General features: G+C 38.4%; 1 protein-coding gene and 1 non-coding gene across 3 annotated transcripts in view; one reads left to right on the top strand and one right to left on the bottom strand.

The window, feature by feature from the left end:
• The window catches only part of DOCK3 (dedicator of cytokinesis 3), a 569,026-nt gene that overhangs the window by 349,378 nt on the left and 195,062 nt on the right, over nt 1-24,586 (bottom strand). For both annotated transcript variants that reach the window (XM_057311740.1, XM_057311742.1), the window contains one exon: nt 8,533-8,629. In XM_057311740.1, the coding sequence (XP_057167723.1) occupies nt 8,533-8,629 (97 nt within the window). The remainder of the gene's footprint in view (nt 1-8,532; nt 8,630-24,586) is intronic.
• Nucleotides 7,554-7,657, top strand: LOC113257331 (small nucleolar RNA U13). Its single transcript, XR_003316939.1, has one exon. It is a non-coding gene; the product is annotated as a small nucleolar RNA U13 (small nucleolar RNA).

Below are 24,586 nucleotides of genomic sequence, written 5' to 3'. Positions count from 1 at the left end.
TTTTGGTTTGATTTTTCCTCGTTTTTCTATTTTTATTTATTTGTTTTTTAAATATTTTTTTATTATATGTTAGTCATCATACAGTACATCCCTGGTTTTTGATGTAAAGTTCGATGATTCATTAGTTGCATATAACACCCAGTGCACCATGCAATACGTGCCCTCCTTACTACCCATCACCAGCCTATCCCATTCCCCCACCCTCCTCCCCTCTGAGGTCCTCAGTTTGTTTCTCAGAGTCCATAGTCTCTCATGTTTCATTCCCCCTTCTGATTACCCCCCTTCTTTATCCCTTTCTTCTACCAATCTTCCTAGTTCTTATGTTCCATAGATCAGAGAAACCATATAACTGTCTTTCTCTCCTTGACTTATTTCACTTAGCATTATCTCTTCCAGTGCCATCCATGTTGCAGCAAATGTTGAGAAATCATTCTTTTTGATAGCTGAATAATATTGTTTTTCTATTTTTATTTTTTATTTATTTATTTTTTAATGATTTTTTATTATATTATGTTAGTCACCATACAGTACATCCCCGGTTTCCGATGTAAGGCTCGATGATTCATTAGTTGTGTATAACACCCATTGCACCATGCAATACGTGCCCTCCTTACTACCCATCACCGGTCTATCCCATTCCCCCACCCCCCTCCCCTCTGAAGTCCTCAGTTTGTTTCTCATAGTCCATAGTCTCTCATGTTTCATTCCCCCTTCTGATTACGCCCCCTTTCTTTATCCCTTTCTTCCCCTACTGATCATCCTAGTTCTTATGTTCCATAGATGAGAGAAATCATATTGTTTTTCTATTTTTAATCTCATTAATTCCTGCTCTATTTTTCCTGCATTCTGTTTGCTTGGATTCATCTTCTTTTTTTTTTTTTTTTCTAGATTACTGAAGTAGAAGCTGAAATTACTCATTTGACACCATGTTTATTTTTTCTATTATATGCACTTAATGCTATAAATGTTCCTGACAGCAATGCTTTATCTGCATCCCACACATTTTAATATATTTTCATTTACATTCATTTCAACATATTTATTTCTTGAGACTTTCTCTATGATTCATGGATTATTTAATAGTGTGTTAATTTCTAAATGCTTCAGTATTTTCCTATTGTCTTTGTTATTGATTTCTAGTTTTTTTCCATTACTGTCAAAATATCCTTTGTATGATATGAGTTATTGCAAATTTGTTGAGTTTTTCTATGACTCAAGAAATTGTCAATCTTGGTGAATGTTCCATGTATGCTTGAAAACAATCTGTATTCCAATTTTACTTGATGAAACATTCTAAAACTTTCAATTAGATCCTGATGGTTGATGGCATTGTTTCATTCTTAACTATCCTTGTTGACTTTTGTCGAGTGGTTGTGATCAATTACTAGGGGAAAGGGTTATAAATCCCCAAATATAATAATAATTTCTCCATTTTCTCTATTCAGTCCTTTCAGGTTTTACTTCATTTATTTTGCAGCTGTTTTTGCTGCATGCATATTTAAAATTGTTATGTCTTCTTGGTGAATAGATCTTCTTACCATTTTGTGATGTCCCTTTGTCCCTGGTAATTTTCTTTATTCTGATGTTAATTTTTTCCTATACTAATATAATTTTTTAAAGATTCTATTTATTTATTTGAGAGAGAGCATGCACAGCATGGGAGAGGGGCAGAAGGAGAGGGACAAAGAGTATCTCAAGCAGGCTCCCTGCAAGGAGCTCGATGTGGGGCCTGATCTCATGACCCTGAGATCATTACCAGTGCTGAAATCAAGAGTCGAACATTTACCCAACTGAACAACCAAGGCACCCCACTTATACTAATATAAATAATTTTATTTTTATTTTTATTTATGTAAGGAAGAAATAATCCATAATTAATAATCTCTTTTTAATATAGCCATTCAAGCTTTCTTTTGATTAGTGTTTGCATAGTATATATTTTTCTAACTTTTCACCTCCTGTTATCATTATATATGAAGTGAGCTTCCTATAGACAGCACACAGTTAAGTCCTTTTTATTTATCAACTCTGCCAATTTCTATCTTTTTATTATTCATACATTAGGATTTACATCGACCATGTTAGTATTTATTTGTTCCTTCTGTTTCACCTTCCTCTGTTTTCCCTGTCTTAATTTCTTATAAGGTTACTTGAACATTTTTAGAATTCCATTTTGGTTTATTTATACTATTTTTATTATACTGCTTTGTGCAATATTTTTAATGATTGCTCTAGAGTTTATAATTGTATACATACATAACTTATTATAGTCTACTAGTATGAACATCTTACCACTTGAATGCAGATAACTTACTATAATTTATGTCCCTTTCCATCACAACTTTAGATACAACTTTCTTAAATATAACTTCTACATACATTGAGAACTATATCAGTGTTATAATTTTTGCTTTGTATCCTCAAAGACAATTTTAAAAACTAAAGAGAATTTACCCCTTCCATTGCTTTCTTCAATCTATGTTCCAAGTGTCCATTCATTATCTCTTCCTTTGTGTCTGATGAACTCCCTTTATAGTTGCTATTTTAAATAATTTTTTATTATGTTGTTAGTCACCATATAGTATATCCTTATTTTTTGAGGTAGTCTTCCATGATTCATTATTTGCATATAACACCCAGTGCACCATGCAGTATGTGTCCTCCTTAATACCCATCACTGGCCCATCCCAATCCCCCACCCTCCTCCTCTCTGAAGCCCTCAGTTTGTTTCCCAGAGTCCATAGTCTCTCACGGTTCATTCCCCCTTCTGTTTACCCCCTTTATTATTCCCTTCCTTCTCCTACCGATCTCCCTGCTATTTCTTATGTTCCACAAATGAGTGAAACCATATAATAATTGTCTTCCTCTGCTTGACTTATTTCACTTAGCATAATCTCCTCCAGTCCCACCCGCGTTGCTGCAAATGTTGGGTAATCGTTCTTTCTTATGGCTGAGTAATATTCCATTGTGTATATGGACCACATCTTCTTAATCCAGTCATCTGTTGAAGGGCATCTCGGCTCCTTCCACAGTTTAGCTATTGTGGACAATGCTGCTATGAACATTGGGGTGCATATGTCCCTTCTCTTCACTATGTGTGTATCCTTGGGGTAAATACCCAGTAGTGCGATGGCTGGGCCATAGGGTAGCTCAATTTTTAACTTTTTAAGGGACCTCCACACTGTTTTCCAAAGTGGCTGTACCAACTTGCATTCCCACCAACAGTGTAAGAGGGTTCCCCTTTCTCCACATCCTCTCCAACATTTGTTGTTTCCTGCCTTGTCGATTTTTGCCATTCTAACTGGCATAAGGTGGTATCTCAATGTGGTTTTGATTTGAATTTCCCTGATGGCTAATGACATTAAAGATTTTTTCATGTGTCTGTTAGCCATTTGTATGTCTTCATTGGAAAATTGTCTGTTCATATCTTCTGCCCATTTTTTGATTTGATTATTTCTCATGTATAGTTACTATTTTTTTTCAGTGTTTTCCAAATATTCTTTTTATTATATTTTTTATTATATTATGTTAGTCACCATACAGTACATCCCTAGTTTTTGATGTAAAGTTCGATGATTCATTAGTTGCGTATAACACCCAGTGCACCATGCAATACGTGCCCTCCTTATTACCCATCACCAGCCTATCCCATTCCCCCACCCCCCTCCCCTCTGAAGCCCTCAGTTTGTTTCTCAGAGTCCATAGTTACTATTTTAGAACCAATCCATTGGTAACAAATTTTCTTAGCTTTCCTTTATCTGAAAATGTGTTTATTTCTCCTTCATTCCTGAAGTATATTTCTCCTGGATACACAAATCTGGGGTAACATCAGGTTTTTTCTTTCAGTGGTTGAAAAATGTTGGGCCACCTCCTTGTGTCTTCCAGTTTCTTATGAGAAATTTGCTGTCATTCAAATTGCCATTTCCCTAATGGTAATGTGTCATTTCCCTTTCAAGATTTTTTCTTTAGTAGGTAGGCGGATGGGTCAAAAAGGTGAAGAGGATTAAAAGTGCACTTATCTAGACACTTTTCCAAAGAAGACATCCAGATGGCCAACAAACACATGAAGATACTCAACATCACTCACCATCAAGGAAATACAAATTAAAACCAAGATAAGATACCATCTCACACCTGTCAGAATGGCTAAAATTAACAACACAAGAAACAACAGATGTTGGCAAGGGTCCGGAGAAAGGGGAACACTCTTGCACTGTTGGTGCAAACTGGTACAGCCATTGTGCAAAACAGTACAGAGGTTCCTCAGAAAGTTAAAAATAGAAGTATCCTACGATCCAGCAATTGCACTACTAGGTATTTACCCAAAGGATACAAAAATACTGATTCAAAGGGGTACATGCACCCCGATGTTTACAGCAGCACTATCAACAATAGCCAAACTATGGAAAGAGTCCAAATGTCCATCAACTGATGAATGGATAAAGAAGATGTGGGGTGTGTGTATGTATGTGTGTGTAATGGAATATTACTCAGCCACCAAAAAGAATGAAATCTTCCCATTTGCAATGAAATGGTTGGAGCTAGAGCATATTATGCTAAGTGAAATAAGTTAGTCAGAGAAAGACAAATACCGTATGATCCCACTCATATGTGGAATTTAAGAAAGAAAACAGATGAACATATGGGAAAAGGGAAAAGAAAAAAAGGAGAGAGGGAAACAAGCCATAAGAAACTCTTAATGACAGAGAACAAGCTGAGAGTTGATGGAGGGAGGTGAGTGGGAGATGGGCTAGATGGGTGATGGGTATTGAAGAGGGCACTTGTGGTGATAAGCACTAGGTGTTGTATGTGAGTGATGAATTCTACTCCAGAAACCAATATTGCACTTTGTGTTAGCTAATAAAATTTAAATAAAATTTTTTTAAAACATGAAAAAAAAAGAGTACATTTACGATAAGCACTGAATAATACATAGAATTGTTGAATCACTATCTTATACACCTGAAACTAATCTAACACTGTATATTAATTAAATTAGAATCTAAAAATATATAAAAATTTTAAAATACATGCATATAGACACACACACACACATATATATATATAAATTTTCTCTTTTGCTTTAATTTTCAGAGGTTTAATGACAATGTGACTGTGCATGGATTTCTTTAGGTTTATCCTGTTTGGAGTTCACTCAGCTTCTTGAGTCTGTAGGCTTCCATCTTTTGCCAAATTTGGGAAGACTTAAGCCATTATTTCTTTTTTTTATAATAATTTTTATTATGTTATGATAGTCACCATACAGTACATCCTTGGTTTTTGATGTATGGTTCCATGATTCATTATTTGAGTAAAACACACAGTGCTCCATGCAATATGTGCCCTCCTAAATACCCATCACCGGCCTATCCCAGTCCCCCATCCCCCACCCCTCTGAAGCCCTCAGTTTGTTTCCCAGAGTCCATAGTCTCTCATGGTTCATTCTCCCTTCTGTTTACCCCCCCTTCATTCTTCCCTTCCTTCTCCTAACGATCTCCCTGCTATTTCTTATGTTCCATAAATGAGTGAAACCATATGATAATTGTCTTTCTCTGCTTGACTTATTTCACTTAGCATAATCTCCTCCAGTCCCACCCGCGTTGCTGCAAATGTTGGGTAATCGTTCTTTCTGATGGCTGAGTAATATTCCATTGTATATATGGACCACATCTTCTTAATCCATTTGTCTGTTGAAGGGCATCTAGGCTCCTTCCACAGTTTAGCTATTGTGGACAATGCAGCTATGAACACTGGAGTGCATATGGCCTTTCTCTTCACTAAGTCTGTATCTTTGGGATAAAGACTGGTATCCAAGATCTACAAAGAACTTCTCAAATTCAATACATGAGAAACAAATAATCAAATTTAAAAAATGGGCAGAAGATATGAACAGACACTTTTCCAATGAAGACATACAAATGGCTAACGGACACATGAAAAAATGTTCAAAATCATTAGCCATCAGGGAAATTGAAATCAAAACCACATTGAGATACCACCTTACGCCAGTTAGAATGGCAAAAATTGACAAGGCAAGAAACAACAAATGTTGGAGAGGATGTGGAGAAGGGGGATCCCTCTTACACTGTTAGTGGGAATGCAAGTTGGTACAGCCACTTTGGAAAACAGTGTGGAGGCCCCTTAAAAAGTTAAAAACAGAGCTACCTTATGATCCAGCAATTGCACTAAGCCATTATTTCTTCAAATTTTTTTTAGGTCCTCATTCTGTCCTTTCCATCTAGTACTCTAATGTCTCAAATGTTAGATCTTTTGTTATTGTTCCACAGGTTTCTGAGGCTAAGCTTACTTTTCCATTTAGTTTCTCTCCATTATTCAGATTGGATAATTTCTATTGATCCATATTTAAATTCACTAATTCTTTCCTCTGTCTTTCCATTCTGCTATTGAGCCTATCCAGTAATTTTTAAATTTTAGTTATCGTATTTTTCAGTTCTAAAATTAACTTGGTTCTTTATGTTTTCTACTTCTATTGCTGCAGTTTCCTATGTTTTCATTTATTTCAAGAGTGTCTCTAATTGTCTGCTGGAGCAATTTTAGAAAAACAGCTTTAAGATCCTTGATGATTCTGATATCTGTGTCATTTCAAAGTTGGCATCTGTTGATTATCTTATCTTAATTAGAGTTGAGATTTTTCTGATTTTTCATATATGAAGTAAATTTGGTCTGTACACTGGACATGTTAAGTATTATACTATGACATTCTGATTCCTATTTAAATCTTCTATTTTAGCAGGTGATCAACCTGCTTACGTTCAGAATGCAATCCTAGGCTCACTTTAATGGGCAATTTAGTATATAAAGTCTTTCCAGTGCTCTTCTGGTTTTCCCCATTAGTGCATTACCTAGATAGCAGAACTCCACTTCACTTCTACTCAGGATGGATTTGGGTGGGGAGAAGAATTGCCTCATTTCAGCAGGGCAAGGATGAAAAACAGGGTGCTGTACACATCATGTACTAGAGAAGAGCACTGTCTCATTAATGGGGTGGGGGTGAGAGTCAGTCCTGCCTACATGCTCAGCTGGAGAGGGACCCACTTATTATTACAAGAGAAGTGGAAATCAAGAGTTCTAACCACAGGCTCCTCTGTGGAGGAATGCTTCTTCCTTACTTCAGAGCACGGGAGGAAGTCAGAGTTTTGCCGACAGAACTCCAAAAAATAAGGGTATCACCTTGTTAACACTGGGTAGTTGTAAAATCTAGTCTCACGCACAGGCTTTGCTGGGGAAGGTGCCACCTTGCAAGTGCTGGTGAAGTTGCTGTCAGAATCCTCCTGCAGGCCCCACTGAAGAGAGGCACTGCACTGCCTCATTACTGTAGTGGGGAGGGGTAGAAGTCAGAGTTTGGCCTAAGGCTCCACTAGAGAGGGACATCTTGTTACTGCAGGTGTCAGGAAGAGTGCGTGTATAAGACTGGAGTTCTGGTCACTAATTCCAATACTGTAATGCCTGTTTGGGTGGGTACAAGGGAGTGCAGCTTTTATTGCAGTGTTCTCTACAGAACAGAAAGGATAGGTTAAAAGGTTTCTGTCTTGATCCTTTTGTAGTTCATAAGCATGATGACAGGGTATTCATGCCATAGTATGACATATGCCTCACTCAAGCCTTGTTACAACCTCTGCACATTACCCATCCAATGTGGAGGGAAAAAAAGGTTTCTGTCTTGCTGGATCATCCTTTGGCTAAAAAGAAAAGGCTTTCTTTGGTGTTTTTTTGTGTGTGCCCATTAGTATTTGATGGGCTTCTCTAGAGCCCAGGCCAAAGTATATGGGAAGCAGGAAAAAAACAACAATCAGGAAACTCACTCAATTCTTGAGTTCAAAGGTCCCTAGTCACTCCACCTTCTTTTACTTTACTTTTAGAGTTTTCTGGTAGATGATTTATGAGTTTTGTCCAGGATTTTTGTTGTAATTAGTAAGAGCAGTATAACAGAAAGTGCTTATTCCATCTTGATGAAATAACAGAAACCAAACCTTGTCACTTATTTTCAGCCCAGACTTTGTGTGTCCTATCACTCTCTACTCTCTAAGTTTCCAGAGGATATGGACCAGGTTTTTATTAATCTTTCTATTAATTGTGGGCTTAGCAAAACATGTCACATATGGAATATCCTTTCAGCTTAGTAGCTATAAGAAACTATTGATAAAACATCTTGAGCCTTACCCACCATTAGGTTCACAATGAAACTCTTAAGTTTGTTGATTCATTCAGTAAACACCTGTTTTATGAAAGCTCCCAAGGCTACAGCAGTAAGACAGCTAAAATCCCTGATGTTACAGAACTTACATTCTACTAACTGGCATATGGTGGAGGGACTGGAGGCATATGAATAATGTGTTCTCTTCAGGATGAACAACACCCAGTGTACTATGTTTCAGTTAATATTAGGAACATACATTGAAAAGTTGAGAATATTCAGAAATCTAAAAATTTGTAATTGGCATACGTAAGAAAATTTTTTTCACTTTTCTAAAGGAACTATAACAATCTAGTAAGCTAGTTATCAATACTTACCACATAGAGTTGTTTCCACAGACTGGCCCATTCTTGTAGAGTTGCTGTAACCTCAGTCACAATAGAATCTTCGAGTGGAACCACAGTTTCATACTGCCTAGAACCAGAGACACAACAAACAGCCACATTATCTTTGATAAAATACCAGAATGCTATCTACTGACCTTTTCAATGTGTGTAACTCAAATTTTAAATTCATGCAAATACAAAGGAGAGCTACATCCAACTGAAGACTCTTTTGCCATAATATAATACAATAGTGTAAATGAACTGAATTAATGAAAAAACAACCGAGTTTTGCTATGTAAGTTCTCAATTCTACTTTTAGAAATACTGTCTTTAAAACAGACTTTTTAAAAGACTGCTTTTAAGCCTTTTATCTTTAAGGAAAAACCATATACTGCCCATGTCTTGCTTAAGTTAATTTTTAAAATTATTTATGTCCTTTAATATTTACTAGTAATGCAAATTAGCTCATGCTCTTGATATAAAAGATCTGATGGAAACGGAGGGAAGGGGACCCAGACACTGGTTTTTGAAACATTTTATAAACTCTCTCTTATATTGGTATTGTGCTTTCTTAGAAAATTGTGTCAGTAGAGGAATTCTGGGTCTGGTAGAAGAATTCTGATCCTCGTAAGGACCAGAAAGGTACTGGGATTCCCTCAGTCTACTTCATAAGCAGCACCCACTATGGTGCCAGTACCTGTGCTAAATTGCCAAGGATTTATCACTGAACAAAAGTGGACAGGGTCCCTATCTTCAGAGAGCTCTCTTGCTCTGGACAGAGAATCAACAGACAAATAATCACAACATACAGATATGAACAGTGATGAATCTAAGAAAGAAATTAAAGTGTGCAATCACTGATTTTAGCTAGGGGACATGATTTAAAAAGAAAAGAATCAGTGAAATTTAAAGAAGTGTTAAGTCCCAGAAGATGCAAAAATTTCATGACCAATAAAGTGTGTAGGGAGGAAGAGAAACAGGTATGGTGCCACCTGCAAAGGAAACAGTATATAAGAAGCCACTGAAATGGGAAAGAATTTCACATAAACAAGAACTTTAAAAAGGCTGTAATGCTGAGGCCAGCTCTCCCCAGGCCTTTTCAAATGATACTAAACATTCCAGATCTTAACTCAAGTAAAATGAATGAAAAGTTATTGAAAGGTTGCTCAAAGTATGGGCATGACTTGATAATATTTTTACAATGTCTATGCCAATTGTGAGGGATAATGAAATATTCTCTGGACTAAAAATTTTATATACTGATACGCTAAAGTGACTGGAACCCATAATTCTTATTTGTTAGCCACAATCAGCCACTTGGAAATAGCAAAAGGAAGTGTATTTCACAAAATTAGCATTATGTATTATGTCTTTACATAGGAATATACCTGACAAACCACCACTGTATTCAAAGATGACTCAGTGCATTAATATTGACTGTCAATGAATATGTTACTTGATGGTGTTTTATGGCTTTATTGTTTTATTTTGTGTGCTTTATTCCAGCAGATAAAAAGAATCTTCTTGGACTGATGCCAGAGCACTATCCATATTCATCAAATTTATAAGCTGATTAAAATAAAAGCTTTCATCAAGGGCTTGTTAAGAGTAAAATGTGATACATTTTTTTCCTTGTGCCACTAGCATCCAAGGTAGTAACTCCTAGACTCAACTTTACCAATTATTTCAAGTATGACTATAATAGTTTTGAAATGAATGGTTTATTTTAATTTTTAAAAATAAGTCATATTGAACTTCTCAGATGCAGAGTAAGCCAATGGCAAATGCCATATTTGAAAAAGAGGAAGTCTTAATGATCTACTGGACAAAACTGAATTGAATGAGAAGACATCCTTTATTTCCTCAAACTACTGGATAACCAGTATAGACATTAATTTCTGAAATTATTTTTACATACTATGTATTAAGAGCACTACAAAGATAATGCGGAGTTTTACAGAAACAATAAGGGAGATCACAATCTTAATAACAAAACTTAAATGTAAAGCACAAATAGGTGCTGTGTGACATCAACTGTAAGTTCTAGTGCAGCTCTGAAGGAAAATGTTCACTGTTAACTAACGATCAGGTAAAGCTTCATGAAGGAAGTGATGTTCCCAAAGAAAGGTTAGGTCTGAAAGGAAAGGAGGTGGAGAGAGGGCCCTGTTGGCTCTAATAAGCTATGAAAAAATTGGTACAGAGAAAATAATGAGCAAAACATATTAAAGAGGATTCATGGGGGGACAAATGAGAAACTGAAAAGATAGAAAGGTGTTGTCAGGGCAAGGCTAAGAGATTTAAATTTGACCCTATGGAAACAGACATGGGAGATGTTATAAGAGTGTTGTATTTTAGTAAGATTAACGCAGAAATTATGTATGGAATAAAGTGGAAAGTTTCATCTATTACCTGTTCAGCTATTTTTTTTATTTCTTTATTGATCCAAGAATTTATTTAAGAGATTAATTTGATATTGTTCTTTTTTTAATAATATTTTTTATTATACTATGTTAGTCACCATACAGTACATCCCTGGTTTTTTATGTAAAGTTCGATGATTCATTACTTGCGTATAACACCCAGTGCACCATGCAATACGTGCCCTCCTTAATACCCATTGGACTTATTTTTCTTAGATCATAATACCCAACAATATCCTAAAAACTCCTAAAATTCAGATATAGTATTATTACAAACACATTGTTCCACAGGCCAAGTAGAAAAAACTGCTACTGAACCTCACTTGGAACTATGGCTTTAAGTAAGCTCTAGGGCTAAACAAGATTGGGCCTAAGGCAGTTCCCTCTTCCCCTCAGCCTAAGGTCAGGACCTGCCATAGCCCCAATATAGCCATGGGAAGGAGATCTAAAATGCTGTTGTAAGAGAGTGGTCAAGTGTCATTTTTATATATCGCTGTCCAATTTTCCCAGCACCATTTATTGAAGAGACAGTTTTTTTTCCACTGGATGTTTTCTCCTGCTTTGTCAAAGATTAGTTGACGATAGAGTCAACCACTCTCTCACACCATACACAAAGATAAACACCAAATGGATGAAAGACCTTGATATGAAACAGGAATCCATCAAAATCATAGAGGAGACCATAGGCTGTAACCTCTTTGACATCAGCCACAGCAACTTTTTTAATGACACATCTCCAAAGGCAAGAGGAACAAAAGAAAAGATGAACTTGTGGGACTTCATCAAGATAAAAAGCTTCTGAGCCAAGGAAACAGTCATCAAAACAAAGAGGCAACCCACAGAATGGGAGAATATATTTGCAAATGACACTACAGATAAAAGGCTGGTATCCAAGATCTATAAAGAACTTCTCAAACTCAATACACGAGAAACAAATAATCAAATCAAAAAATGGGCAGAAGATATGAAGAGACACTTTTCCAATGAAGACATACAAATGACTAACAGACACATGGAAAAATGTTCAACATCATTAGCCATCAGGGAAATTCAAGTCAAAACCACACTGAGATACCACCTTACACCAGTTAGAATGGCAAAAATTGACAAGGCAGGAAACAACAAATGTTGGAGAGGATGTAGAGAAAGGGGAACCCTCTTATACTGTTGGTGGGAATGTAACTTGGAACAGCCACTTTGGAAAACAGTGTGGAGGTCCCTTAAAAAGTTAAAAATTGAGCTACCCTATGGCCCAGCCTTTGCACTACTGGGTATTTACCCCAAAGATACAGACGTAGGGAAGAGAAGGGCGATATGCACCCCAATGTTCATAGCAGCATTGTCCACAATAGCTAAATTGTGGAAGGAGCTGAGATAGACAAATAGATAAAGAAGATGTGGTTCATATATACAATGGAATATTACTCAGCCATCAGAAAGAACGCTTACCCAACATTTGCAGCAACATGGACAAGAATGGAGGACATTACGCTAAGTGAAATAAGGCAAACAGAGAAAGACAATTATCTTATGGTTTCACTCATTTATGGAACATAAGAAATAGAGAGATCAGTAGGAGAAGGAAGGGAATAATGAAGGGGGGTAAACAGAAGGGGGAATGAACCACGAAAGACTATGAGCTCTGGGAAACAAAGTGAGGGTGTCAGAAGGGAGGGGGTGGGGGAATGAGATAGGCTAGTGATGGGTACTAAGGAGGGCACATATTGCATGGAGCACTGGGTGTTATATGCAAACAACGAATCATGGAACACTACAACAAAAACTAATGATGTACTGTATGGCGACTAACAAAAAATTTTAAAAATAAAATAAAATAAAAAAATGCTGTTGTAGGACTTGGTTCTACACTGGGGCCTTGGGATCAGGCAGAGGTAACTGCAGAAGCACTAGACACATGTGCTCAGAGGAAGAGAAGGAAGTGAAAAACAAAATCTCTCACTTCTAAAAACCAAAATTCTAAAATGTATGAAAATACAATGGTCAAGATTTAAAAATAATATTAAAAAATCTTTCAGAATTTTACAAAAGTCTGATAAACATTTTATATGCTTATAATGTTTAGAGAAATGAATAAATTCCATTTTAAAAAGGAAATGTATGAAACACAAGCAAACACAAAACAAGAGCCAGTAATGTGCAAAAGAACCAACTAGAAATTTTCCAAACGAAAAGTGTTATGAACAAAGTGTCCATTGATGGCTGAATAGAATAACGAAAGGTAGACCGGAGGTAGGGAGTTAAGATGGCGGAGGAGTAGGGGTACCCTTTTTTCAGCTGGTTCCCTGAGTCAAGCTGGATAAGTACCAGACCATCCGGAACACCCACGGAATCAGCCTGAGACGCAGGAAGATACACCTGGATCTCTACAAATGAACATCTCCAGCGCTGAGTATTGAGGTACGAAGCGGGGAGCCGTGAAGCCGCACACAGATATCGGCAGATAAATGGAAGGCAGAGGGAGATGCCCCGTTCAGGCGCCGGGAAGCGGTAGCCACCTGCACGGGGGAACGGGCGGACTCGCAGACCGGCACCCACAAAAGAGCAGCCTGAGACCACGAGCCGGGGAACGCCCGCATCCAGTCTGAAAACCGGAGCTGCGGAGTTCACGAATCACACTGAAAAGGAGCTCCAGAGCGCATGGGGGCAGCTGGCGGCTGGCGGTGTTAGAAACACAAAAGACAGGGACTTGCAGGCCCTGGATGTGAGGGCTAGGATGCCGGGTGTGGGGCACATATCCCGGGACGCTGCAGGGTTGAGCAGCACCAACAGAAACAGAGTTAAAGTGGCCAGAGGGGCCCACTGGAGAACGGTCTGCAATCGCTCTGCTCTGAGACAGAGGCTGGGATTCGGCTACTACTGCTCTGACTCTCAGAAGAGGCACAGCAAACCGCCAGGGAAAGCCGCCAGAGAACAAAAGCCTGGAAATACCAGCTAACAGTGTGCCCATCCCCATCCCCAATCGCAGGGGACGGGGAGACTCTACCCAACAGGGTTGCCTGAGTATCAGCGCAATAGGCCCCTCCCCCAGAAGGCAGGCTGAAAAATCAAGAACCCACACCCCTAAGGTCCCTATAAAACAAGTGCACACTGCCTGGGTCCTGGTCGATAATTTGGGCTCTGGACAATCCCACAACCTCCCCTCATCAGAATGACGAGAAGGAGAAATCTCCCCCAGCAAAGAAAAGACAATGAGTCTGTGGCCTCTGCCACAGAACTAATGGATATGGATATAACCAAATTATCAGAAATGGAGTTCAGAGTAACAATGGTCAAGATGATGTGCAGACTTGAAAAAAATATTAACAAAAATATTAACGAGAATATAGAATCTCTAAGGGCAGAAATGAGAGTGAATCTGGCAGAAATTAAAAATTCTATGAGCCAAATGCAGTCAAAACTAGAGGCTCTGACGGCCAGGGTGAATGAGGCAGAAGAACGAATCGGTGAATTGGAGGATGGGTTAGTAGTAAAGAAAGCTAAATTAGAATCTGGGCTCAAAAAAATCCATTCTCAAGAATGTAGGTTACGGAAGATTACTGACTCAATGAAACGTTCCAATGTCAGAATCATCGGCATCCCCGAGGGGGTGGAGAAAAACAGAGGTCTAGAAGAGATATTTGAACAAATTGTAGCTGAAAACTTCCCTAATCTAGCAAGGGAAACAAACATTCGTGTCCAAGAGGCAGAAAGGACCCCTCCCAAGCTCAACCACGACAAACCTATGCCACGTCACGTCATAGTGCATGTCGCAAATATTAGATCCAAGGATACAGTATTGAAAGCAGCCAGGGCAAAGAAATTTCTCACATACCAAGGCAAAGGTATCAGAATTACGTCAGACCTGTCTACACGGACCTAGAATGAGAGAAAGGGTTGAGGTGGACATTTTTAAAGCTCTTTCAGAGAAAAACATGCAGCCAAGGATCCTTTATCCTGCAACGCTGTCATTCAGAACTGATGGAGAAATAAAGACCTTCCAAAATCACCAGTCATTGATCATTTTTGTAATCCTAAAACCAGCCCTAGAGGAGATATTAATGGGGGTTCTATAAAAGTAAAAAGGCCCCAAGAGTGATACAGAACAGAAAGTCACAATCTATAGAAACAAAGACATTACAGGCAACATGACATCATTAAAATCATCTCTTAATAATCAGTCTCAGTGTAAATGGCCTAAATGCTCCCATAAAGTGCCACAGGGCTGCAGATTGGATAAAAAAGACACAACCCGTCCATTTGCTGTCTACAAGAGACTCATTCTGAACCTAAAGATACATCCAGACTGAAAGTAAAGGGATGGAATACCATCTTTCATGCCAATGGACCTCAAAAGAAAGCTGGGGTAGCAATTCTCATATCACACAGACTGGATTCTAAACTAAAGACTATAGGTAGAGATAAAGAAGGGCACTATATTATTCTTAAGGGCTGTATCCAACAAGTGGATATGACAATTATAAATATCTATGCCCCCAACAGGGGAGCAGCTAGATACACAAGCCAACTCTTAACCAGAATAAAGAGACATATAGATAAAAATACGTTAATAGTAGGGAACCTCAACACTCCACTATCAGAAATAGATAGATCACCTAAGCAGAAAATCAACAAGAAAACAAGAGCTTTGAATGCCATACTAGACGAGTTGGACCTCATAGATATATACAGAACACTACAACCCAGAACCAAAGAATACTCAAACTATTCTAATGCCCATGGAACATTCTCAAGAATAGACCATGTTCTGGGACACAAAACAGGTCTCAACCGATACCAAAAGACTGAAATTACTCCCTGCATATTCTCAGACAACAATGCTTTGAAATTGGAACTCAACCACAAGGAAAAATTGGGAAGAAACTCAAACACTTGGAGACTAAGAACCATCCTGCTCAGGAATGATTCGATAAACCAGGAAATCAAAAATCAATTTAAACAATTTATGGAGACCAACGAGAATGAAAACACAATGGTCCAAAACCTATGGGACACTGCAAAGGCAGTCCTAAGGGGAAAATACATCGCCATCCAAGCCTCACTCAAAAGAATAGGAAAATCTAAAATGCAGTTTTTATATTCTCACCTCAAGAAGCTGGAACAGCAACAGAGGAACAGGCCTAATCCACGCACGAGAAAGCAGTTCATCAAGATTAGAGCAAAGATCAATGAATTAGAAACCAGGAACACAGTAAAGCAGATCAACAGAACTAGAAGCTGGTTCTTTGAGAGAATTAATAAAATTGACAGACCAGTGGCAAGACTTATCCAAAAGAATAGAGAAAGGACCCAAATTAATAAAATTATGAATGAAAAGGGAGAGGTCACAACACCAACGAAATAGAAGGATTATTAGAAACTTTTATCAACAGCTTTATGCCAATAAATCAAGCAATCTGGAAGAGATGGAAACCAATAAACTACCAAGACTGAAACAGGAAGAAATTGATTTTTTAAACAGGCAAATTAATTATGAAGAGATTGAAACAGTGATTAAAAACCTTCCAAAAAACAAAACGCCAGGGCCTGATGGATTTCCCGGGGAATTCTACCAGACATTCAAAGAAGAAATAATACCTATTCTCCCAAAGCTACTTCAAAGAATAGAAACAGAAGGAAAACTACCAAACTCATTCTATGAGGCCAATATTACCTTGATTCCCAAACCAGGCAAAGACCCCATCAAAAAGGAGAATTACAGACCGATTTCCCTGAGGAATACGGATGCCAAAATCCTCAACAAGATCCTTGCTAATAGAATCCAACAGTACATTAAAAGGATTAACCATCATGACCAAGTCGGATTCATCCCTGGGATGCAAGGGTGGTTCAACATTCGCAAATCTATCAGTGTGATGGATTATATCAACAAGAAAAAAGCCAAAAATCATATGATCCTCTCAACAGATGCAGAAAAAGCGTTTGACAAAATACAGCATCCTTTCCTGAATAAAACCCTTCAGACTGTAGGGATAGAGGGTACATTCCTCAATCTCATAAAAACCATCAGTGAAAAGCCTACAGCGAAAATCGTTCTCAATGGGGAAAAGCTGGAAGCCTTTCCCTTAAGATCAGAAACACGACAAGGATGCCCACTCTCGCCATTATTATTCAACATAGTACTAGAAGTCCTTGCAACAGCAATCAGACAACAAAAAAGGATAAAAGGTATCCAAATCAGCAAAGAAGAAGTTAAACTATCTCTCTTAGGAGATGACATGATACTCTATATGGAAAACCCAAAAGAATCCACTCCCAAGCTACTAGGAGTTATAGAGCAATTCAGTAATGTGGCGGGATACAAAATCAATGCTCAGAAATCAGTTGCATTTCTCTTTTTTTTTTTTTTTTTTTAAAGATTTTATTTATTTATTTGACAGAGATAGAGACAGCCAGCGAGAGAGGGAACACAAGCAGGGGGAGTGGGAGAGGAAGAAGCAGGCTCATAGCGGAGGAGCCTGATGTGGGGCTCGATCCCGTAACGCCGGGATCACGCCCTGAGCCGAAGGCACACGCTTTAACCGCTGTGCCACCCAGGCGCCCCGAGGGTCAGTTGCATTTCTATACACGAACAATGAGACTGAAGAAAGAGAAATTAGGGAATCCATTCCATTTACAATAGCACCAAAAATCATACATTATCTTGGAATTAACTTAACCAGAGACGTAAATGATTTATATTCTAGAAACTACAAATCACTCTTGAAAGACATTGAGGAAGACACAAAAAGATGGAAAAATATTCCATACTCATGGATTGGAAGAATTAACATAGTTAAAATGTCCATGCTACCCAGGGCAATCTACACTCTCAATGCTATCCCGATCAAAATACTAATGACATTTTTCAAAAAAATGGAACAAACACCCTTAAATTTGTATGGAACCAGAAAAGGCCACGAATGGCCAAGGAATTGTTGAAAAGGAAAAACAAAGCTGGGGGCATCACAATGCCAGATTTCAAGCTATACTACAAAGCTGTGATTACAAAGACAGCATGGTACTGGCACAAAAACAGACACAAGACCAATGGAACAGAGTAGACAACCCAGAAGTGGACCCTCGGCTCTTTGGGCAACTAATCTTTGATAAAGCAGGAAAAGACTTCTGGTGGAAAAAACACAGTCTCTTCAATTAATGGTGCTGGGAAAATTGGACAGCTACATGCAAACGAATGAAACTTGGCCACTCTCTCACACCATACACAAAGATAAACTCCAAATGGATGAAAGACCTCGATGTGAGACAGGAATCCATCAAAATCCTAGAGGAGAGCACAGGCAGCAACCTGTACGACATCAGCCACAGCAACCTTTTTCATGACACATCTCCAAAGGCAAGAGAAACAAAAGATAAAATGAACTTGTGGGACTTCATCAAGATAAAAATCTTCTGCACAGCCAAGGAAACAGTCAAAAAAACTAAGAGGCAGCCCACGGAATGGGAGAATAAATTTGCAAATGATACTACAGATAAAAGACTGGTATCCAAGATCTACAAAGAAATTCTCAAACTCAATACACGAGAAACAAATACACAAATCAAAAAATGGGCAGAAGATATGAACAGACACTTTTCCAATGAAGACATACAAATGGCTAACAGACACATGAAAAAATGTTCAAAATCATTAGCCATCAGGGAAATTCAAATCAAAACCACACTAAGATACCACCTTATGCCAGTTAGAATGGCAAAAATTGACAAAGCAAGAAACAATTATTGCTGCAGAGGATGTGGAGAAAGGGGATCCCTCCTACATTGTTGGTGGGAATGCAAGTTGGTACAGCCACTCTGGAAAACAGTGGGGAGGTCTCTTAAAAATTAAAAATTGAGCTACCCTATGATCCAGCCATTGCACTACTGGGTATTTACCCCAAAGATACACACATAGTGAAGAGAAGGGCCATATGCACCCCAATGTTCATAGCAGCAATGTCCACAATAGCTAAATCGTGGAAGGAGCCGAGATGCCCTTCAACAGATGACTGGATTAAGAAGATGTGGTCCATATGAGAAACAAACTGAGGGCTACAGAGGGGAGAGGGGTGGGGGAATGGGATAGACCGGTGATGGGTAGTAAGGAGGGCACATATTGCATGGTGCACTGGGTGTTATACACAACTAATGAATCATCGAGCCTTACATCGAAAACCGGGGATGTACTGTATGGTGACTAACATAATATAATAAAAAATCATTATTAAAAAAAAAAAAAAGAAGAAGATGTGGTCCACATATACAATGGAATATTACTCAGCTATCAGAATGAACGATTTCTCAACATTTGCTGCAACACAGACGGCACTGGAGGAGATAATGCTAAGTGAAATAATTCAAGCAGAGAAAGACAATTACCATATGATTTCTCTCATCTATGGAGTATAAGCACTAGGAACATCAGTAGGGGAAAAAAGGGATAAGGAAAGGGGGGGTAATCAGAAGGGGGAATGAAGCATGAAAGACTATGGACTCTGAGAAACAAACTGAGGGCTTCAGAGGGGAGGGGGGTGGGGGAATGGGATAGGCTGGTGATGGGTTGTAAGGAGGGCAGGTATTGCATGGAGCGCTGGCTGTTATACGCAACTAATGAATCATCGAACTTTACATCAAATCCTGATTATCTCAGGATTCTAGGTATGGTGTATGGTGAATAACATAATATAATAAAAATATTGTGAAAAAAAGAATAATGAAAGGTAATATGCATATATTAGGGAATATTATTCAAATTAAACTGAGGGCTTCATAGGGCAGGGGAGTGGGGGAATGGGATAGGCTGGTGATGGGTATTAAGGGGGCACGTATTGCATGGTGCACTGGGTGTTATACGCAAGTAATGAATCATGGAACTTTACATCAAAAACTAGGGATGTACTGTATGGTGACTAATATAATATAATTTAAAAAAAGAAAGAAAAAAAGTAAGTGAAATTTTTAAAAAGATTTTATCTATTTATTCATGAGAGACAGAGAGAGAGAGGCAGAGGGAAAAGCAGCTCCCCGCAGAGAAGAGAGCCCGGTGCAGGACTCAATCCCAGGACCCCAGGATCACGACCTGAGGCTAAGGGAGACACTTCACTGACTGAGCCACCCAGGAGCCCTAAAATAAATGAAATTTTGATACGTGCTACAAAATGGATGAGCTTTGAAAACACTACACTAAATAAAATAAACTAGACACAAAAGGGCAAATATTGCATGATTCCATTTACATGAAGTACTTAGAACAGGAAAATTCATAGACATGTAAAGACAAGAGGTTCCCAGGGGTTGAGGAAGGGAGGATGGAGAGTTACCTGCTTAAGAGGTACACAGTCTCTGTTTGGGATCATGAAAAATTCCAGAGTTGAATACTCATGAAGGTCGCACAACATTATGAATATACAATGCCACTAGATTGCACTCCTAAAAATGGTTAAAATGTTAAGTTTTATGTTATGAATATTTTACCACAATTTTTAAGATGTCAAAATAATAGCAGTGAGAAAAAAATAACAAGCCTCAACAGAAAGGATACATGCCAGACAGAATTCAAGAGAAAATTAGTAGCAAGATAGTAATGAAAAAATCACTCTAGAATGTAGGTCAGAGCAAAAAAGTAACGCAAAGTATGAAATAGTACTTAACGGACGTGAGGGAGAAGTGAAAGAACAACAGTGTTACAGAAAATTGTGATTTTCTTTTCCTTAGCTCTCCCGCACTGTAACCCCCTTCTTTGTTTAATAAAAACCCCAAATGTAGAGACAGAGTTGTCTTCCACTATACAAGTGGAAAATAATAGATAAGTAACTTGATTTCTTAGTCTCTCTATGACTCTGGTACAGGCTTATAACCCGAGCTCCATCTACCCCAGACTTAGAAAGGGAAACCAATTACCCAAAGAAGCAGAGACTGCAAAGAAACCAACTTGGTTACAGCTGCAGTCAGTTTCCAGAGACAGCAGTCCTATGGAAGCATTCAGTTTTAAGATGGTGAGTGGACTGGAGGAGGCCGAATTAAATATGGTAGTCAGGATATGTCTCATTGAGATCTGAGAAAAGATCTGAAGGAAGTGACAGAGGTTTATCCAGGCACAGTACTCCAAGCATAGGAAACAGCACGAACAAAAACCTTAAGGCAGGAGCATACCTGATATGTTTGAATAAAAGCAAGGAAGCCAATGTAATTGAAGCTAAATGAGAAACAGGGAGAGTAGAAAGAGCGAAGCAAGGTCATATAACCTTGTAAGCCTTTGTAAGAACTTTGGTTTGTACTCTGAGTGAGACAGAAGCCATTCTCTCAGACCTCTTCTATGTATGCTCCTGCTCCATATCTCTGATTCCCTCTTTAGTGAAAATTCTTAAGATTGTATGCCTTCTCTTGATGTCACAAAGCCAGGCCAGGTGGTGACTGGTAACTTCTCATTATTTTCCCTAGAGCAATACCCTGAAATACTCGAGTTATGTGCCTTCTCCTGATCCTATAGAGTTTATCTGGCTTTCTGCAGAACTGCAAGCCATAATCAAAGGCTTGCAACTCACCATCCACAGGGCACACATTATATAGGTGATGTAGTTACAGGAAGGATGGGTAAGCATCCACAACATTTTAAGTGTCCCTGGGCCAGTTGGAGGAATCTGCAGGAAGATGTTCCCACTGGCTCATGGGCAGGCTTCGTGGTGGGAGTCTCTAAAGTTGTTAGTCAGATCTGTGATCCTTTGATGATTTCTGGGCCCTGGTTGCTGTGAGTCCCCACATCTCTTACCTGCTCCCTGCCTCTCTTGACCACTTTGCTGTGCTGATTATCTCAGGATTCTAGGTACGGTGAGAGAGAAAAAAATGGGCCTCTGGGGCAGCATCCTACATAGCTACAAAGCCAAGTGCTCACTCACTGTGCTTTCACATTTTCCTCCAGTGGGAAAATTGTAGGCCGAGAGAATCTCTATAGGCAATGTTGGCAATGAGCTGTGACACCTTTGGGAGGAACTACACAGGTAGTGAAATTGTTCTTACCCTCTTCAATGCAACTATTCTCAGATTTTTTGCTTCAACAGTGTGCTAACATTTCTTCAGTGGAATCCCAGCAATGCAGAAATGGAAAACAGTGTAAAACTTCAAGAGTAGCATCCTGAACATAATGTCCATTATGTAAGTCCTGCACCCAGATTCCACAAAGGTAATCTTGTCCATAGCTGGTTCTCAAGTTTGATGTTTCTGTGAGATGACAGAAAATTCCTATTCCACTATGTTGCTTGTCACTCTTCAAGTCCAGACATTTTTATAAGCAAGTTTTATCAGATCTTTAAAGATTAGTCTCCACATTAACTTTTTCAAAGTCTAGAAATAGTGTGAAGGTTACCAGATTCATTCTATAAAGTAGATTACTCTTTATACCAAAACTAGTCAAGGATATTACAGGAAAAGAAAATCAGAGACAAATCTCATATGTATACAGAGAAGCAAGACTGTTAAAGATAATATAGGAAAATAAATTGTAGTAGCGGGCTAAAAATATTAAGGCCATGAAGAAAGTATCCTAAGATACAGCACTTTTAGAGTAGAATTGGTGATACATCCTTAATGCTGACTCTAAAATTTCAATGCCATTCTCCAGAGGCCTCTTCCTACTGTCCTAAAAATATGTCGTTTAAATGAGTACTGATTTAATCAAATGCTTTTTTGCATCTATTAAATCTACTGCATGCACATAACCCAACCTCTGCCATTCTGGCACTCTCCTGACAATGTGAGTCTCAAAAAGAGCAGCACAGGTTTGGAAAACAGTGTAAAACTGCACAAGTGGCACACAAAGAGACTGTCCATTAAGTCCTGCATCCAGATTTACAGAACCATTCTAGCTTTAATCCTTTCTTAAAACTGGTACCTAAGCTTTTCCGTTCATTCTATGAGCTACCTTAGATCATTCCAGTAATTTTTAAGGAAAATTGTTTTAATTTCTATTTCTAGGTCAACTAGTCTTTTATTTTTTACTTATTTACTTAAAGATTTACTTATTTTAGAGAGAGAGTGTGTGCGCACGCAAGTGGGGGAAGGGGCAAAAGGAGAGGGAGAGAGATCTTCAAGCTGACACCCTACTGAACAAAGAGCTGGATCCCAGGACCATATGATTATGACCTGAGCCAAAATCAAGAGTCAGATGCTTAACCAACTGAGCCACCCAGGCACCCCTCATCTAGTCGTTTTTATTCGGTGTGGCTATGCATAAGGATTATACCCCATTGCTTACCATCAGAAACCTACTATATTAGTATCAAATTGTTAGAGTCTCTAACTTATTCATCTACCCAGCACATCTACTAAATGTGTACTACATGTCAGACACTGAGCTGAAGATGAGGACACACAGGCAGGAGCTAATTGAAGTATAATAGACCACTGGCACAAAGAAAGAAGTGACAAACATTCCTGGACAGATGTTCAACCAACTATAAATTCATTTAACTTTGTTAGCATCTTGCCTATATATTCATAGGTACGTTATGGGAGACTGTCATATGCTTTGCAGAAACCAAAACACATTATATCCATCGCACTGGCATTAGTTATGGTAAATGTATGACTCTTATCAAGTACCACATTCTTTCTTACATGTTCAAAAACCATCTGTTCAATTGAAGCACTTCTCAAATGTTAAATTAACTTTCATACCCCTGAATATTTATAAGACAAAATGTTACTAACAAAAGAGATACTTAAATAGGGACTTAATTATCTTAATCTGAGCAGTGAATATGAATTTTAATTCAGAATTTAATACAGTCCGACACTGTGTATACACATAAATTCCTCTCTACCTTCAGTATTGAGGAAACACCCATAAGTATGGTTTTCCCATCAGCAAGTTAGTAGGCTTTGCCTGTTTTACTCTAGTAGTATAAAGTTTCGTTACAGAATTATGTGTATGTGTTTTTAAAAATCAAAAACATAAAGAAGTAAAAATGAACATAATGTACAAATATGCTACTTATTAATATTCAATAAGCACAGTTGCATAGCCACTCTTGAGAAATTTTGCTATGAAAAACCAAAGAAATGAGTTCAAGAAGTTGTAAGCTAACAAAAATTATCTAGTAAAGAAGGAAACTGGAACATTTAGAAGTTACTGCAAGAAGGAATTTCTTTAAAAATCAGTTCTGATGTTCATCTTTAATGAAGACAGAAGTTCTTTCAGCAAATACACAAAAATAAAAGTGCTGGAGAGGGGGGTGCCTGCGTGGCTCAGTTGGTTAAGTGTCTGCCTTCAGCTCAGATCAGGATTCCAGGGTCCTGGTATAGAACCCCATATCGGGCTTCCTGCTCAGCAGGGAGCCTGCTTCTCCCTCTCCCTCTGCCTGCTGCCCCTCTGCTTGTACTTGTGCTTTGTCTCTCTCTCTCTAATAAATAAATTAAAATCTTTGGGGGAAAAAAGAAAGAAAAAAAAACTGCCAGAGAAAAGAAATGTTACACATTACCTAGTACTTAAATTGCTGCTGTTTCTCACATGTTCCTTAGAGCACACATGTATGCTCCTATGTGTATCCTTCCACATACACTCACACCACTTTGAAACCAGGCTCATTAAACCAGAGTAAAGAGGGAATATCAAAAAAAATAATAAAACACAA

The sequence above is a fragment of the Ursus arctos genome, unplaced genomic scaffold, assembly GCF_023065955.2.
Source record: "Ursus arctos isolate Adak ecotype North America unplaced genomic scaffold, UrsArc2.0 scaffold_14, whole genome shotgun sequence".
NCBI classification, from domain to species: domain Eukaryota; kingdom Metazoa; phylum Chordata; class Mammalia; order Carnivora; family Ursidae; genus Ursus; species Ursus arctos.
The sequence above is the reverse complement of the archived record's forward strand: the minus strand, read 5'-3'. Positions and strand labels throughout refer to the sequence as shown.